Source organism: Triticum urartu, chromosome 1A (assembly GCF_056163025.1).
Source record: "Triticum urartu cultivar PI428250 chromosome 1A, HENAU_Tu73, whole genome shotgun sequence".
Classification (NCBI taxonomy): domain Eukaryota; kingdom Viridiplantae; phylum Streptophyta; class Magnoliopsida; order Poales; family Poaceae; genus Triticum; species Triticum urartu.
Genome location: NC_141873.1, coordinates 38,582,725 through 38,600,520, shown reverse-complemented (window position 1 = coordinate 38,600,520; position 17,796 = coordinate 38,582,725). Strand labels below are relative to the sequence as shown.

Sequence of the window (17,796 nt, the reverse complement as noted above, 5' to 3'; positions counted from 1 at the left end):
ACAGTAAGGGCGAGCTTGAGTACTCCACCCAAGCAAGGTTGGGTACTTACGAGACGTCTCCAGCATCGGTGTGTTGCTTGCAAACAATCGATGGGTGTTTCTTTCCCCTCGCCTGGCTCTCACCGCAGATGATGCCTTCACAAAATTTACTTCCATGATGAGTAAACCAAACAATAATACCACTGCTACTTGCATTGTCTGATGTGTCCCGGAGGATCGGAATGCCCGTCAACTTCACCAGCAGCACAGCAGCCGTGCGTGAAGAGACACCTACCATATGCGATGTTGACGTCGGGCGCCATTTCGAGAAAAAAAGTGCTCCTACTTCCTCCGTTCCAAATTACTTGTCTTCGTTTTGTCTAGATACAGAGGTATCTATATCGTGACTGACTTTAGATCGTCCCCCGGCCGAGGGTGCTTTCGTGATTCGCATGTACGTTGCGTGCGAATGCATAGTACACGATCTATCTCTGTTCATCGTGACTGCCTTTATATCCTCCTGAAAAAGCGCCGGAGAGAATGTCCACTATAGAGCACAGCATTTTTGCTTTGTGCAGCGGCGTATGGGGACGCAGTAGAATGCGTGTAGCCGTGGCCCGAGGGTAAAACCGTCAGCCCCACCGAGAAATAAAGAACGGAGGAAACAACAGCCGTCCTCGTCTGTTGACGCGGACACGGGCGTCTGATCGCGGTCTCGAGAGAGCATTTGACTCCGGCCATTGCCTCGGACACCGTGATATCTTTGCCGTTCCTAGTGTAGTGCTGCCCATGGCCAAAGGCAAAAGTGTTGCTAGAGTAGGCGGGTATACCTGATATTTTTTATTTTTTTTCGCAAGCCTTTGGTAGCACTCCACCGTATGGTCATTTCTCGTGTCCGTTTCTATGGATTCTAGGCTGTGGATGATGTGTGACGTTTCCAGGAAGGTGGCTCGAAGACTTGTGCACGAGAGAGAGAGAGAGAGAGACTAGTAACTCATTATTGCTGCCAACCGGTCTGTTTCAAGCTTTGCGATGTGAGGAAAATGTCAGGGGAAAAAGATAGGAGAATTTGTACGTGGAAAGAAGTTTCAAAATGATCGATGGATGGTTGTCCGTGGAAAAGAGACGATTTTTTTCTTTTTGCTGCCTGGTCGACCGGGGACAAGTCATGATCAACATAAGAGTCTTTTTTTTTTGTGTTGAGAATTCAACATAAGAGTCTGCCTTGTACGAGTAACATTCAGATGCCAGCGTCACAGCTTCAAAGTCGGCCCAACCCCCTGTCCTCAGTCTCGCCATCGGTCTGTCAATTCTGTTTCGCTGCCAAGAACGAGAAGTCTGGGCGTTATGTGGAGGCCAAGAAAAATCAAAAACCAATTGGCTGTAGTGTATACATCGCCCGTGGAAAAGGATGTGGGGATATATTTCGTCTGTTTTGTAGTGCTCGTATGGCTGCGGACAAGTCAGACATGCAAATCAGCAGACCTGGACACACGTCGCGGTCCATCGACCATCCGTCCATTCAAGCCACGACAACGATTATCAAGCACAGGTCAACAAAGTTTTCTCTATCATCGCCTGTACTACTACTATTGTTTGGAGAAGGTGACAATTGTTTGGGGAAGAAGGTTACATTATTCAGGAGAAAAAAAGAGAAGCTAGTTTGACATTGCTAAGAGCAACTCTAGCAGACCCCGCATATCTCGCGAACCCGCGTAATTCCGGGGAGTATACAGGTTCAGCCCAATTTTCTGGCCAGAACAGAGCCCATATACTGACCCGGCCTGTAAAAATTTTTTACCGCGGCCAGCAAACCGCCCCCTCCCCCCGAAGCAGTATATCTACAAGTTTGCGGTACGGGTCGAAACCCTATCCCCTGCCGCCGCGTTTCGCCGCAATTCCCCACTCCCCCCCTCCCCTCTCACATTTCTCGATGCCGGTGAGTCCCCTTCTGCCTCCAGCCGCCATGTGGGGCCGCATGTGGAGCTCCAGCCGCAGCTCCGGTGGCAGCTCCAGCGGGGGCGGCGACCCCGAGCGCGAGCGGTGTGTCCGCTCGAACGGCACGAGGAAGCGCGCGGCGAGGAAGTGGACGAATAAGGGCCTTGAGCCGACGCCGAGGCTCCTCCGTCGCGAGACAGAGGAGTACGACCGTCGGCATGGGCGTACGCCCTCCTCCGCCGCGGGCTCTTCCCACGCCACGATCTCCTCCTCTTCCGACGAGGCACTGCTCCCCGTGAAGAGGGAGTGGTCTGAGGAGCCAGAGGACCGCGAGATTGTCGCTGTCAAGCAGGAGCCGGCGGAGATCGAGCGCCGAGGGGTCGTCGGGCCCGAAGATTTCGTGGCCGATGTCGACGCGGTCGCGGCCGCCATCGCCGAACGGAGCTTGCGCGAGGAGGCGGAGCGCCGGTGCCACGACGAGGAGCTCGAAGACCTCTTGCTCAAGTAGGCGGTCGCGACGAACCTTGCCACGAAGGACAAGGACGACGAGTGGCGGCGCATCCGCAAGGAGCAGAGGTAGAAGTTCATCGATCTCGTCAGCTCCGACGAGGAGGACTGAGCTCCTTCACCGTGTCGTCCTCGGCGAAGAGCTCGTCCATTTTGGTACGTCGACCTCGGCCTCGCCACCGCGAGATCCCCCACCCCCCTCTAGTAATAGTAGAAGAATGTAGTATCTATGATCTTGTAGTATGTGATGAACTAGTGTATGATCATGTAGCATGTGATGAACTAGTGTTGTTGTTGCAATTTCTCCTACGAAAAACCTTTTTTCAAATTATACAGTTTCATATATGGGGTCTACTCTGCCGCGCACGATTTCGGCCTGCAAAACAGTTATTCATCGAACTATAATCGCCTTATGCGGGTCGCTATTATACGGGTCTGCTAGAGTTGCTCTAAACACACACCAGCACATCAACTATGCTGAAAACACCTCTCTCTCTCTCTCTCCCGCAAAAAAAAAAACACCGCTCTCTTTATATGTAACGGTTGATGCTTTCATTGTCTATAGTTTGAGGCAGGTGGCACTCCAATTGAAACCAAACCGGTTTGACCTTGCTAAATACACCTGCACAGCAGCTAAAAAGTTTATTAAAAACAGATAGCAGCCGAGGTTCGATTATATCAAATCTAGCAGGAGGAGGTTCTTCTGCACCCACCCTTCACCATCACTATCACCATCTCAGATAAAAACTGCAAGGAAAAAGCATCAGACATGCTAGAAAGCAGCTCCTCGCACCTCCAAGAAACCAAACAAGATGCCTCAAAAAAAACCAAGAGGGAAAAAAGCGAAGGGCAATGATGATGATAATGGAAGTGGTGCATGCGAAAGCCATTCCTTGGAAGAAAATGGAATGCAGGTTTGGCGCCTTTCTGCTCACGCCGCAGCAGCACGCCCCCTTGCACAAGTAGTAGCGCTATTACATGCCATGATTAATTACGTTAACTAATACAAATCATTAAAGGCCTCAGGCTGGGTCGGCTCGTGTTGATCGAGCCAGCTTGCATTGCACATGCGCTCGATCGCGAGGTTAAAACAAACAGGCACTTACAAGGAGTATGATTCTGTTAACCTGCACTAACAGTTGTCTTGTTTGGCGGTTCACATAGTTTTGTCCGGCCAAATCTGCCACCGCTTGTTCGTCTGAGGTGATTTTTATTCGATCTGTTCGTTTTGCTCCGGACAGGCAGGGTCCTGCGTCACGTGCTTAGCTAGCTGGCTGGCCTCACTCTGTCACACACCTCACGTGCGCCCGATCTGTATATAATCCGCGCATAATACCACCGGGGAACATGCAATACGCGCGTCCGTACAAATGTGAAATGTAACTGCAAGGTACGGTCGACGAGCTACAGTGTTTCTACAGTTTGCTTGCTGGTATGTTTCCAGTTTAGGGGTGTGTTTCAACTTTCAACTCTACGGTTCTCCAAGCTCCAACGGGAAGCTTCCCGATCTCTCGTTCGCTTTTGATTGATGGCCACTAATCATACTACTCTAGTTATAGGAGGGTTAGCACTCTAACACCCGACCTTCGGCGTCCGTACGGATAGGAAGCTGACGCGAAGGAGAGGTTGGAGAGACAGCATCGAACCAGAGATCGATCGAATCATTCTAGCCTCCTGCGTTCAGATCGCATGCACTTTCATTAGCCTGGCCTTTAATCACCATATTACCCGCACTCAAGATCAAATCTCTAGCACACAGACCAATCTGTAGTAGCTGTCTCCGTACATCTGTAGAGAACAATACTCACCATGCCTCACCGCACCAACCAATTTAGGGCCAGTTCTTTTCGCCCTATAATTCTGAAGAACTACGATTCTAGAAACTGCCTACAGAATCGTCTGCCTATAGAATTGTCTGTCCAGTTTTTTTTCTGTAATTCTAACCTGTAATTGTTGTATGAGGTTGCTCGGTCGAGCTGGTCCAGTGACATATTGGCTGTAATTTGAGTCCCCAATAGGGGTCGTAGTTCAAACCGAACAGTTTTCTTTTGAGGGCCCGGCTAGAATTGCCAGAATTGCCAAGTTTCCGCGATTCTCAAATACACTAGCGATTCTGATAATTCTCAGATGATTCCTGGGGAAGAAACGAGTTCTTTTGCGGTTGTGATTCTTCGGGCGGTAATTCTTCAGAATTGAGCCAAAAGAACTGGGCCTTAGATCCACAGATCCACATTAGTTATTCCATCTCATTACCTTTAACTACTTAACTACTGCTTGGATGCACAATGGACGTCACCTTTATGTTTTCACCCTCATTCGCCTCATGCAGTCACGCTTGCTCAAGTCACATTTGCGGTGCTTGATGACTTTTATCTTCTTACAGTTTGGATCCATTAAGTGATAGCGAAATATGAAACAACGTGCAGTGTGCTAGCTAGTGTTGGACGATCTGGATTGAGGCGGCGGATAGCTGTAGCCATGAAAGCCCCCTCGTGGACATTGGATCGCCGTCAAAACTCACCTGCTCTTGGCTTCTTGCATCATCATGTCTCCTAAACTGACCAGTTTATGGATAAATTAATGTAAAATAATGCCTTCGGTTCATGTTCCACTGTCTGTACGGCCGCCTACGGCTCCGTACGATAAAGGCATTAGCTGCCTTTTTTGGTTACATCACATCGGTTTCCAAAATTGCTCAGATATTTCTCCTACAAGCAACTCGATGAGATAGGACAATGGAACTCAGAGGCCATCGCGGCAATAATTTGCCAATGCACGCATTTTGCATACTACTTCCAGGTAGAAAGTGATTGCCACATGCACATGGCCACATTCTTGCACACTCGAGGTTGGAAGGACAGGACTAATCATCAAACTAGTATCAGAAATTGATCCACCACTTCATGTGAAATATTACAACTTGATTAATTCGCACTGGACTATGAACATGGCTAGGAAACCTTCTTCGGGACTAAAACCAAACCACACCCTACTCTACCGCTTCATAACCAAGTGTACACTCCAGCTCTAAAAATCAACCACTGCTGGACTAACTGCTTGCATCTTCATGATCTTCAATCGCAGCTGCATCCGATAGGCTAGCAATGTACGTCTTCAGCCTTTTCATGGACTTCAATTTGTTGTAGGGCGAAGTAAGAAGGGCAACAGGCAGCTCTCTTCTATAATCATCAATGTATGCCTGCATGGGAGGATATGTTAGTATCGTTCCATATGTTTACAAAATTGATAGAATTTTAGGTGTTACTCTACGTACTTGGTCATAACGCAGCGTAAGATCTTCTCCCGTAAAGAATTCGATGTTCTTCAGCATGTAGAGTGCACAAGAAGAACTACAACAATTAATTCTGTTAGCACCATTTCACGTATTAAAAAATCAAAACATATTGAGAAGCTAATATTGTTGACTGACTTGTCATCTTGTCTTGGCACAGGAACATGCTTTACTGTCCATTAGGTCACGTTAATGTCTTGCCATGCATGGCTTTGTGGTCCATTGATTCGCAGCGATGCTCTCAGATGTGCTTCCACCCCACGTATCTGCCAAAGTCCATGGTATGAGAAGTTTCTCACGGTTCAAGGTTAGGTATGATGCTAAATGCTGTGTTATGCTGAAAGACGTTTAAAATCTCACCACGTGAACCACTTGTGTTACTACGTAGTTGAAAAGTGAATCAAGAATCTGAATCTCCCTCCTTCTGGGGTTTACGACCACAAGGAACCAATGGGTGTTCGCCATGTTTGTAGGTAGAAAAACTTGGACAGCAAAGATGATTACATCAACATGCATAATGATTACAAAAATAAATGTGTTTATGTCATGGTTAGATGGTACCAGATCATGTCTGAGGTAGTTGTCTCCTTTTGTTGTTCCATGACTGCCCACCAAAGCAGCCTCGTGGCAGTTCTCTACCTTACCATCTCTTTCGAGCATAGCGACGCCGGCCACCCTCTCAGTGTAAACCAGTTGCCCGTCCCTTATGTCCTCAGGATGATCATGACGCATGATCTGAATCACAGCATCAACCAACTAAAACAAAATTCAAGTTAATTATACTGTGCAAAAGAAAATTAATAAAGTAATTTGGCAAATATCTTACTTCGTCACCCAACCATTTGTCATCTAAAACTCCATCTGTTATGGTGAGGCATTGCAAATGCTTCTGTAGCAGAACAATGTCATCAATTACCACCAATTGTTTATCAAGATCTGAGGTGTTGACAATTTCGGCCACGTGATTCTGTCGAAACTTGTCAAGGTCGGTCTCCAGCCTCGAAGCACCTGTGTCTGTATCTTTAAAAATGCTTGCATGGTTTTTCCTCTTTGTATTCTTTGTGTCCTTGGAATCGTTGGTAGACTCCGATGGAGTGCTGTTTCTCTTTCTCTTCTTATCACTATCGTACAGAACATAATCTTCATTGCACAATAATGAATATGCCACTCTTTTCCGGATGCTCGTACGAGTTGGTAGCATGGAATCAACCACGCTATCTTGTCGCTGCTTTGCTAAAGAATCATCATAGTTGTCCTCATCAACTGGGAAGACATGTGTCCCTTCCGGCTCCCTTATTGCCTTAGCCTTGGCAGACCGGTGTTTGCTTTTGGTACATGCCTCTCCCCCCATCTCAATACTGACATCTTCATCATCTTGATCTCTTCTTTCTTCAACCTTTCGCACATTCTCATTGTGCCTCAAATTCAGAGGATCCTGTGATTCGAAATAAAGCACTTGTTAGCTACTAATCTTCATTAACTTAAAACAAAATCAGTTAGATGTGAAATGTGTATCACCATGAAAGCTTCAAGGCTTGTGGTGGTTTTTGAATGCTTTCGCGATTGCAAACTAGGAGCAGGCTGCAAATCTTCAGCTACGTTCTTCATGGGGGCGTCCATGTTATCTTTTTGTATTCCCTTAGCAGAAATGCCTTTGGCAATGACCTCCGTGTCTTTTTTTTTGTTTTTGCTGGTAAGTAGTATTCTCTCCTGGGACCTCCATTGGGTCCGCAGGTACTCCCAGGTCAGATAGTTGTATGTCCTCTACTCCTGGGCGATCAACATCAAATATTCCATAGCGGTGGTTCTTTAAAACAAATGTGTTAGTGTGGAGAGTATTGATAGTAAAAATATTTATAGAAACTCATAATGGTATACTTACATTGAATTCCGTGATGAGGTCGTCCGTGCGTCTGCCGTTCGCAAGTGTACGCCTAAGGCACTCATCCATTTTTTTTCAAGGGTGCTCATCCTATCAAATTATTGTGCACTGGCTTCCCGCACAATGGAGGCAACTTCTTTCAAATCAGCCAATACACGTCCCATGAGTGCCTTATCCTGCAAATTACAAGCAATTAGAAGCATATGACTTCGATTGTACTTGCAAAGTTACAATATATATTTGTGTCTGATGTTCATCATTTACCTGACCGTCAGTCTTTGGTTTGACCGGCTTCCCAACTGGTGGCGGATTGAAAGGCCGCAGCGGGTCATCGACATACTGTATGTTAGTGTCGTTAGTATCATTCAAAACATATGGTAGATAATCCAGGCACACAGCACTAACACTTTACCTCTCCAACCCCTATATAATTTTTGTTGATTATGTTGTCAACCTTCTGTGCCTTCTCATCACTCTAGTTTTGGATCAGCGGCTTTAACCTTAATGCATACGAGATGGTAGAGTCCAATTGGTGCACCCTCCACTTCTCGTAGTACCACGTCTGCATTACAACAAAAACAGCTTAGAATTTTTTTCATAAAATTAAATGTATTGTATGTTAATAATGATTGTATTACTTGCAGCAATGGTAGGTTGCCCTCCAGATTTGCTCCACCATTTACAAATTTCCTGACGCTAGTCATAAGATGGTCAAGTGTAAGCTGTACAAAATTGGTGCTCTTTATTGTCTCAACGTTTCTAACAACCCCAAGGTATCTGTTGTCCACATACTGCTGTGTTGCCGGGCATACATATTTGCCTATGGTGTACAAGACAAATGGCCTGGCAAAATTAGGTGTGTTGTTGCCTTTCATCTTGGCTAGCAATCCTTTCAAAGTTACTTTTGTGTCATTGGGGTCTTTCAGTTCCTTCCACAACTCCAAAGTATCATTGTGATTTGAAGAGACATGATTCTTCCCCATGCAGGGCAGGCCTGTTATATGTTCCACATCTTTTAGTGTGATCCTACATGGTCTCCCATTACTTATAAAGGCATCCTGCTTTGCATCATATCAATAAGCGATGGCCTGGCACAGTAGACGTCTCATTCTCATGCCAGGAGTCTTGAGAAGTTCACCCAGTCCAATCAACTTGATGTACGTCAGTTGTTGTGCATTTAAATCTTTTATGAACTTCTCATATTGCAGCAATGAAGCAACCTGAGTTCCCTGAATGTACAAATAGTGTGATTAGATTCTGTATGGTATTCATTTAAACACACATAGAACCGACTAGATGTAATCTATGTCAATATCAAAATTATGCTCTACATTGCTGCATGAAATTATAGAGCTTCTAGGCCATATAATGAACACTAGACATAGAAAAACAAGCTACCTCTGTCCGCAAATTGACTGATAATAGTATAGATTTTTAGTACAAAGAGCAGACTTTGTTCTATGTACACTACTAAAGTTTCAGGCGTCACGCTTACGAAAATAATTGCATACATGATCACAAGATCAATAGTTTATAGATAATCACCATACTAGGAATGTAACATGTGATCCTACTGTCCATCTTTCTCTTTAGTTTTCTCCTTTATTTCTCGTCAACCTAAAATTTAATATAGTACATACATTTGATGTTCTCAATGCCAAATAAGTGAGGCATGCAACTTACGTACAAAACTACTTTGTATTCTGTCTACTGCGTATTTGATCAGGCATTTAGGAGTACTACGATTATTTTGTTGATTCGGTTGCTGGTTTTAAACAAAGTTGAATTACTAGTCCTTCCTTTCCATATCGTTGCACGTAGAACTTTCCAGTACGAAAATTAGCGCAAGTTTCATTACAGAGAGAGGCATTCACGACTAAAAACTAAGAGAGGAAGGTATCCATGATCTCCCTTAAGTTTTGCTAAAGCACATGTAGATGTGCTCTAAGTATTGCTTATCTAAATCCTATGTCATTGATTTTATGCTAAGATTCATGCAAGCCTTTCTAGACACACCAATCTCCCTTCGGTAAAATAGGGATAGTTCGTTATGGCTGTAACTAAACGAGATCAAGAAGAAGTGCGCCGTAAATAATGGGATTGCATGCAGACTTGGGAAGGAGGGTGTATACACAATACAAGGATCTCGATCGTTACCGGAGGATTCTCTCGATGGCGATCGGCTCCATTGCCGTTCGCTTTCATCTTTTGATTCGCCGGCTTCTCCGACGTGCCCTTCTCTTTCGTCGGCTTCTCTGACGTGCCCTTGTCTTTCATCTCAGGATTCACCGACGCAGGCTTTGAAGATGATGGCTCCGTCAGCTTCACCGACCTGGGAGCTACTTTGGGCGGCGTGGGGTGGTAATTCGGTGTAGTCATGGAAGGCTAGGTATGGGCAGCGTGGGGTGGGAGGCGTGGGGTGGAAGTATACGATCTATGCCGTGAAAAGCTTCGTATTTATAGGGGATTCTCTACCAACCGATCACAAGGAAATATTGGGAATTTAGGATCTCACGAAGAGGTAGTTTTAGATCACGTAATGTTTATGTATAGGGGATTCTCTAACAACCCACCACAAGGAAATATTGGGAATTTGGGATCTCAGGAAGAGGTAGTTTTAGATCACGTAAAGTTTCTTTAGCTATATTTTTATTTTGAGAATTTTTTAGCAAGTTTAGATCAGTAATCTCAACTGTGAAGCGTTTGTGCTTCTTGTGCTTTCTTATACGGGCCTATGGGTGAGCCCATTTTAAATGTGAACATGACAAAGGAAGCGAGGACTCCAGCAGGCGGGACGAGCCCCGTCCCAATTATTTAGGACGGGCATGCGTGAGGGCGCTTCGTCCTCACTGCCACGATTCTCCAAAAACGGTTCCTCTGCCTCTGCGTCCTCTCGATTCCCTCTTCCTCTGCGTCGCCCACTCTCCCAACAATCTGGCTTCTAGAACGGTGAGTTCTCCTTCCTGTCAATTTTGTTAGTAGTTCTCCAGTAGCAGCACATACGATGGCCTTCTTCTTGTCAATTTCTTGTTCTCCTGCTTCTTTATTTTGTGCGCACAAATTCATCTGCCTGCAACATGTAGTCCGTTGCCTTATGAGAATTTTGCACACAGATTCATCTGCATGCAACATCTAGTCCGTTGTCTTGTCAATTTCTTGTTTTTCTCCTGCTTCTTTAGTTTGTACACACAATTTCATCTGCATGGGTGATGAACAATTCATAGATACATGTTTATTCTTGATTGTTGATGCAGTTGTTTAGATAAATATTTCAAGAGCGTAAATTTATATTGTTAATTCACATATACTCCCTTTACAAGGAAATATAACAACTTTTGGTTCACTTCTTTAGTGATTTCTTTACAGAGGGAGTACTTGTTTAGTTTAAATTGATCATGCACTTGTTTACATAAACTTTCAATAGCGCCAGAATTCCTATACTATCTGCTGTCATATTCATCTCGGCTTATTGTTATTATGTTATTGTCATGCTTCATGTCTTATACTGGTTTCATCAATTACAGTCCTTCGGCATGGCGTTCGAGAATGATTATGATGCTAGGGAAGATGGAAATACCAAAATTTGTGTGAAGTACACGAACAAGGCTAGCTGTGTTGAGTACTGTATTGGCAGATTCAAATACTGACTGCGGAACGACGACCGGAAGATAGTTGCACTTGATGTAGAGTATACCTGGCCTCGTTGTGCGACACAGATGGCGGCCGTGGTCCAGTTATGCGTTGGCATCTACGTCCTCGTGTACCACATAAGCGTTGCTGATGAGCACTGCGGCCTGCTTGCCACCTTCCTTCTCGACGAGGAGTACACCTTTGTTGGGGTGGACATCGAGAATGACAAGAAAAAACTCAAGCATGTTGGTCTGGTGGTACAAAACTTTGTGGATATCCAGAATATGTGGAGAGTGCCTGATCCAGTGACGATTAAGCCAAAGTATGGCTTGGCTGACTACGTTGGTTCCATCATCCACCACAGCTACAACAAGATGAAGGATGTTCTCACAGAAGATGACCACCATATATGGGGAGAAGTGCCCTTGCCCTTGAAGAACATCTATTATGCTTCCATGGACGCGTATGCCACCTACGATGTATACAGGCGGTTGGTGAACTTCCAGAAGGGGTTCGAGAGTCAGCACCAGCATCTCGCCAAACCATCCAGGCGGTCAAAGAATTCCGGAAGGAAGAATGAATCAACATAAAATGTTTCTTCTATTTATCTAGATGATAGTCTCTAAACTTTATTATACTGCTAGTAAGTCGTAAGTTCAAATTTCCTGCGAGTTGAATCATCCTTTATTCTAGCTGTCTTGCCTAATTTGATCCACGTTCACGAGATATTATACTTAAGACGTTTATTTTGTTTCGGTTTCGCTAGCTATGATACAGAATGCGATAGCCATTTTTACCAAAAGATTATTTCAGATTTATAATGAATACACAGAATGCGATAGCCATTTTTTCCAAAAGATTATTTCAGATTTATAATGAATACTGTTCTCAACTCGGTTTGAATAGAGAAATTTTATTTTTTAATTGCATAGAGAAAGTTCATTTTTTAATCAAAAGAAGGGTCGCCCCCTCTGATTTTCCATTAACAGAAAACACATGGTCTTTCAAGCCCCTGATAGAAACTACAGCTAGAAACTAAAGTAATCAACTAGCAGCACAAATCATACATGGTAGCAAGCCCAGCCAGACTTAACATGAAGGTCCAAAAAATAAAACTACGGCAGAGATGCGCAGGCAACACCGCAGTACCCTGTGACTCCACATTTGCGATGAACTGTACAATTCACCTGCTGCATGCTCTAGCGTGCGCATATAGACCATCAACACGTCTTTGTTTACCACCTTCATCTGCAATATAGACCATCCCATGATCCACAAGCAAATTAGCTAAACAAGAATCATAAGATCACTATATCATTTATTTTGTAATCTCACATTATTCCTGCATTGCCAAAGAGTCAAGAACACAACTGATGCCCTTCCCGCATCTCCTACGCAAACACTCGTAGGTATTTCTACCATCCTAACTCCATGATTTAAAATATTAATAAAACCCCCTTAACGATTCCATTTGCATTACCATCGTTCATGATTATAGCCAGGGAAACAGCAGCCAATAAAGCAACCACCTGTGGAAGACTTATTTTGAGTCCTGAATAGGGCCGAATCCTAGCATTTACTCTAACTGCAACATCTCCTCCTCTCATAGTCATCATCACCCAAGACATAATGAAGACGTAACCCCATAGATGCATAACTGCTATCAAAATAGTTTTCGCACTATACCTAGTGTAAAGGACACTCTTGCGTTCTCGTGCTACATTTGTGGCTCCTCGATCAGCATGTTCATAACCACCTCGATCTGAAGATCTTCACGGGTGGTGGTCTTGAAACCGAAAAGAACGGCTTTATGAACCTTAAGCTCTTCACTGTCAACAAAATCACTCCATCCCTTGCCGAAGATGATGTGGCCATCATCACACTTGTGGTACTTGACCGGCATCAAACTGTCCTTGCATAGCCGAATGCTAGCAAGCCCATCTCCCGGTATCTCCCCATCTCCTGGGGTCTTCAGGGCGTCGACAACTTTCACCGGTAATCTCTGTATGCACCGTCATAGGAAGAAAAATTATCAAATATGTGAAGGAGCAGTAAACAAAAGGATCTTCAGCTACATCTACATATATTACATAAGGATTTTCAGTTATGGGAAACAAAAGGATATGCAAAAACACACATCAGTGTATTCACTGGTTTCAGCTACAATAGCATATCATTAAACTTTCTCTCCATGAAAAAACAAAGAAAATTGCATACAAAATAGAAAATACTAGTACACCAAAACATACCATCGTCTTTCCTCCTATGTTCGACTTGGTGAAGCGGTGGACAAAAAATGCACCTATATAACCTTTCTTCATCGCCAAAAGGTCATGTAGGTTACGCTCCTCTTGCTTCGTAAGATTAATTCCCTTCGTTATGACAGCTAATTCTAGAGGATCTTTACGCTCTTCGTTTTGATCGCATGTCTTTGGCAGGTTGCATCAGTACACCATAGGAATGTCTTCAGTCAAATCAAAGGAGACAAGGTCACCTTCTCGCAGGTCGAAGTCTTCAACAAACCTGCACCAGTTTTCACCACAGATGATCGCCCTTGAATTCCCTTTGTACACGCCAAAATCATACATGCGGCTCCCTCTCCCTTGAAAAAGCAATGAACTGTCTGGGATGGCGCTCAACTGGTGCCTTGCGTAGCATGGCACGATCTGTAGATGTAGAATTTAATTGCTATTTATTTCCTACATATTGTTAATCTTCAAAGTAGAGGGGAACAAACACAGTACAAGTAAAATTGACATGATTATTTATACCAGAGCTGAAGTGTCCCCATCTAGCCTGATGGTAAATGTCAAGCCATCTTCATTGGGCCTGTTGCAGTCCTGTCGACAGGTTATGCACACCACCTGTGTAAACAAAATAAAATGAAGAAAAGCAAAGGATGAGAATTTAAGAAAAGGGCTTATGCATGTAAACACACTAGGCAATAATCATACAGTGTAATCAACGAAGGTACTGCATCAGTAATCAACAATCATACACTTGAACTGACACTAACTTCACTGGTTTTCCTCTCGCACCCTTGTCATCGTTCTTTTTCGTCCTCCCAGCATTGACATTTGGAGCGCCCTTGCGTTTCCTGCAAAAAATGAAATAGATGAATCTGCAGCCAGCATTCGAAAACATGTTTAAGTACGCACAATTATGCTAATGCCCACTTGTTTGGTTTTGCGTAATCCTCTTCTGCAACCTTCAATGGTCTCTTTCTAGCCCTTCTCAGCCCACCATCTTCTGCATCTGAATCTTCCTCTTCTTCCTCATCTGAATCTCCCTCTTCTTCTGCATCTGAATCTCCCTCTTCTTCTGCATCTGAATCTTCCTCTTCTTCTGTACCTGAATCTTCCTCTTCTTCTGTATCTGCCTCTGTCTCTTCTTTTTGCTTCTTCCTCCTTGTGCTATTTGATTTCCCTGATTTTTTCCTGCGTAAATTGAAGAAAAACATGTGAACACTCTCCGGGAGAACATATTAACACTGTAAGCATGTATAGAAATGAACAATGAGATAAACATGTGCACTAACTTTGTTGCTTTTTTTGAATATTCCTCTTCTTCTATATCTGAATTTGTGTCTTCTTCTATCTCTAAGTCTTTGTCTTTTCGCTTCTTCCTCCTTGTGACCTTTGATTTCCCCGATTTGTTCCTGAGTAAATTGAAGAAAAAGAGAGAACATATTAACATTGTAAGCATGTATGGAAATGAACAATGAGATAAACATGTGCACTAACTTTGTTGCTTTTTTTCCCTCTCATCCGCTCGCGCCTGGATTTAATCCTCTTGTTCGATTCTTCGGTAGTTGGTCTCCCTTTTGGAATTATTTTGATTGGATTTTCCACGTCATCAGTGCAGCATTCGCGAGCAGCAGAGAAGTATGACGGCAAAGGAACAAACGATTTATGGCCTTCATCCAAATCAGTTTTTTCTCCATCAACCAATATACTCCAGAGGAACTCCATCACCTGTTCTGACTGTGAATCGCTAGCTGTGGCTGTGAATAAAGCGTCACTAGCCATGTTGCGTAGTTGATGATACTTATTCATGTGATCAGACCATACATGAGTATTCGCAGTCCTCGAAGAAGGGAACGCTGGCTTGGCCTGCATTGTCCATCTTTTCTTGACAAATTTTTTTGGAAATGTGCGTACACCAAGATGATCCAGAACGCAGAATATATGTGCGCATGGGTAATCCTGACTTTTCAACTTTTTACATTTACAAGCTGCATCATCCAGTCTTGCTCCTGTAAACAGACAAGTCACGTGATATATAAAATCCACAGGCTTAGCATACACGCCTTGCGCATCCAACTTTTTTGCCTCCAACTCCTCACCGTCCTTACCTTCCAAGTGACTGGGATCCTTAGCATCCAGGTTTTGGCATGCAAGTCCACACCATCCTTGCCTTCCAATTCATTGGGATCCTCAACATCCAAGTTTTTTGCATGCAAGTCCTCAGCATCCTTACCTTCCAAGTCATTGGGATCCTCAGCATCCAATTTTTTTGCATGCAAGTCCCCAGCATCCTTACCTTCCAAGTCATTGGGATCCTCAGCATCCAATTTTTTTGCATGTAAGTCCTCAGCATACTTACCTTCCTTACCTTGCAATTCTCTAGCATCCCTGCCATATGGGACTTTATCATAGGGGCCTTGCGCAAAACTCCAAACACGACCAAACCATCACATGTTACCCGCTCCGTGACCTGCCAATTTGTCCCTTCGACAATCTGACGCTTTACCTTTGGAAACATCACAGTTGTATAAATATAAGAGGCAACAATCTCCAGAGGGTGTGCATTCAGCTTAGTGAAGGGTATCGTATGTGTTGCTACTGCGTCTAATGCTGCTTCAGTCTTACGCATTATGGATACACAGTGCTCAACATGCTGCAACAAATCAACAAGCTGCATCTTCCTGTTCAGGTGCACATGAAGCCTTGAGTTGAGAGACTCACTCCTCTGATTACTCATCATGCCTAGGAAATATCTACCCTTTGTGTACGCAACAGCCCATTTGTGTCGCAGCTCGTACATCATGTTAACCCATGACGACCTCTTGCCCGTTGGTTTTATTTTGAACCGAACCTTATAAACCTCCCATCTTTTCTCAAACTCATCAACATCCCAACGACGGTAAATGAATTCCCTAAATTGCTCCAGTTTTTCCTTGCGGACGTGCATCACCATATTCTCCTCGATATGCCACGTGCACAAACGATGATCTGTTCCGGTCCAGACAATAGCTATTGCTTTAGCCATTGCACCGTCCCCATCGGTGATTGCTGAAATTGGTGCCATCTGGGACATTGCCTCCAAAAATACATGAAGAAGCCACTGGTATGATGCAACTGTCTCGTCTAACACTAGACCGACCACAAACAAAACTGTGTTGCGGTGATGGTTCAGACCAACAAATGGAACAAACGGAAGCCTGTACTTGTTAGACCGATATGTGCTGTCGAACACCACGACACCACCAAAGGCAACATAGTCAATGCAGGATTGTGAGTCAGCCCAGAATATGTTCCTCAAATGGCCTTCACTGTCTTTTGTGTATTTGAAAAAGAATTCCGGGTCTGCTTTTTTCTGTGCAATCATATAGGTGAGCAAATATCTAGCGTCACTGCCTTCTATCTTGCGCTTCTTCTAGACTGAAACATGGTTGTATAGATCTCGATCTATAAATCCAAGCTTGTCGGGACCTCTGGCATTCTTCTCCATTACATTCATAATCTGATGTGTTCGAAGTCCACCGACAGCATACTCGATGACATCGGCCTTTTGTGCGTCAGTCATTCTACGATGAGCCGACAAGTACGGAGTCAGGTCAGTAGGGACAAACAAATGGTTATGCTTGTCCACAAAATTCTTGATGAACCAGAGGCCACTGCTATCTTGTAGCTCAACCTGAAAAAGAGCGGGACACCCACACCGAGAAAGACCCCTCGGTGTTCTTTTTCTTTCAGTTCTGTTAAAGTGCTTAAGGGCCCGCCATCCTTATTTGCAGCACTTGTATGTCCTTCTGTATGCATTTTGTTTCGGACCCGGACCCCTATACTTCAGATCATCCTTTCTAACACCAAATCCTTTTTTTCTCACATAGCCTACGTAGAACATGTAGGCTTCTTCCTCAGTCCTGAACGTCTTCTTCACAATCTCTAAGTATTCCATACACTCATTCAGGTCTGAACCGGCCATGCCTTTATTATCAATTCCTTTACCTTGTATGTGTACATCATCCATGTCTATGCCATCCTTGCCTGCATCCTCATTATCCTTATCATCCATGCACATACCATCCATTCCTTTGGGGTCCATGCCTTTGCCTTTGTTGCCTCTATGACCCATGTCCTTGTCGTCCTTGCCTGTATCACCCAAGTATTTGCCATCGTTGCCTTTATCATCCATGTCGTTATGCTGCCAGCGGAAACAGATAGTCAATGTTACGGATGGATAGCATACGTTACCGAAATTATGCACTACTCTGCTTAAATAATTGATTTAATTTTTCATATCGAATTCATGTACCTAACTCAGTCCTTCAAAAGCTGTAAGT

The 17,796-nt window shown here is 44.1% G+C and overlaps 2 protein-coding genes across 2 annotated transcripts; one reads left to right on the top strand and one right to left on the bottom strand.

Annotated features, from left to right (window-relative positions):
* The first annotated feature begins 11,314 nt into the window (after positions 1-11,314).
* Positions 11,315-11,818, top strand: LOC147989758 (uncharacterized). Its single transcript, XM_087536040.1, has one exon. The coding sequence runs from the start codon at positions 11,315-11,317 to the stop codon at positions 11,816-11,818; it is 504 nt and encodes a 167-aa protein (XP_087392166.1).
* Positions 11,819-12,945: 1,127 nt separating this feature from the next.
* On the bottom strand, positions 12,946-17,438 carry LOC147989757 (uncharacterized). Its single transcript, XM_087536035.1, has 9 exons — positions 15,890-17,438; positions 15,006-15,525; positions 14,767-14,886; positions 14,405-14,665; positions 14,245-14,325; positions 14,183-14,201; positions 14,000-14,092; positions 13,682-13,894; positions 12,946-13,230 (listed from the first exon to the last, which is right to left on the bottom strand). The coding sequence occupies exons 1-9, from the start codon at positions 16,836-16,838 to the stop codon at positions 12,946-12,948; spliced, it is 2,541 nt and encodes an 846-aa protein (XP_087392161.1). The 5' UTR covers positions 16,839-17,438.
* Between the last annotated feature and the right edge of the window lie 358 nt (positions 17,439-17,796).

What these genes read in the sequence shown, in the direction of transcription:
- LOC147989758 (XM_087536040.1), top strand. Translation starts at nt 11,315, where the DNA reads ATGGCGGCCGTGGTCCAGTTATGCGTTGGCATCTACGTCCTCGTGTAC.
- LOC147989757 (XM_087536035.1), bottom strand. Translation starts at nt 16,838, where the DNA reads ATGATTGCACAGAAAAAAGCAGACCCGGAATTCTTTTTCAAATACACA. An exon ending in AACAAGAGGATTAAATCCAG is followed by an intron (nt 14,887 to 15,005) that starts GCGCGAGCGGAT and finishes CAATTTACTCAG; the next exon opens with GAACAAATCGGGGAAATCAA. An exon ending in TGACTGAAGACATTCCTATG is followed by an intron (nt 13,231 to 13,681) that starts GTGTACTGATGC and finishes CGGTGCATACAG; the next exon opens with AGATTACCGGTGAAAGTTGT.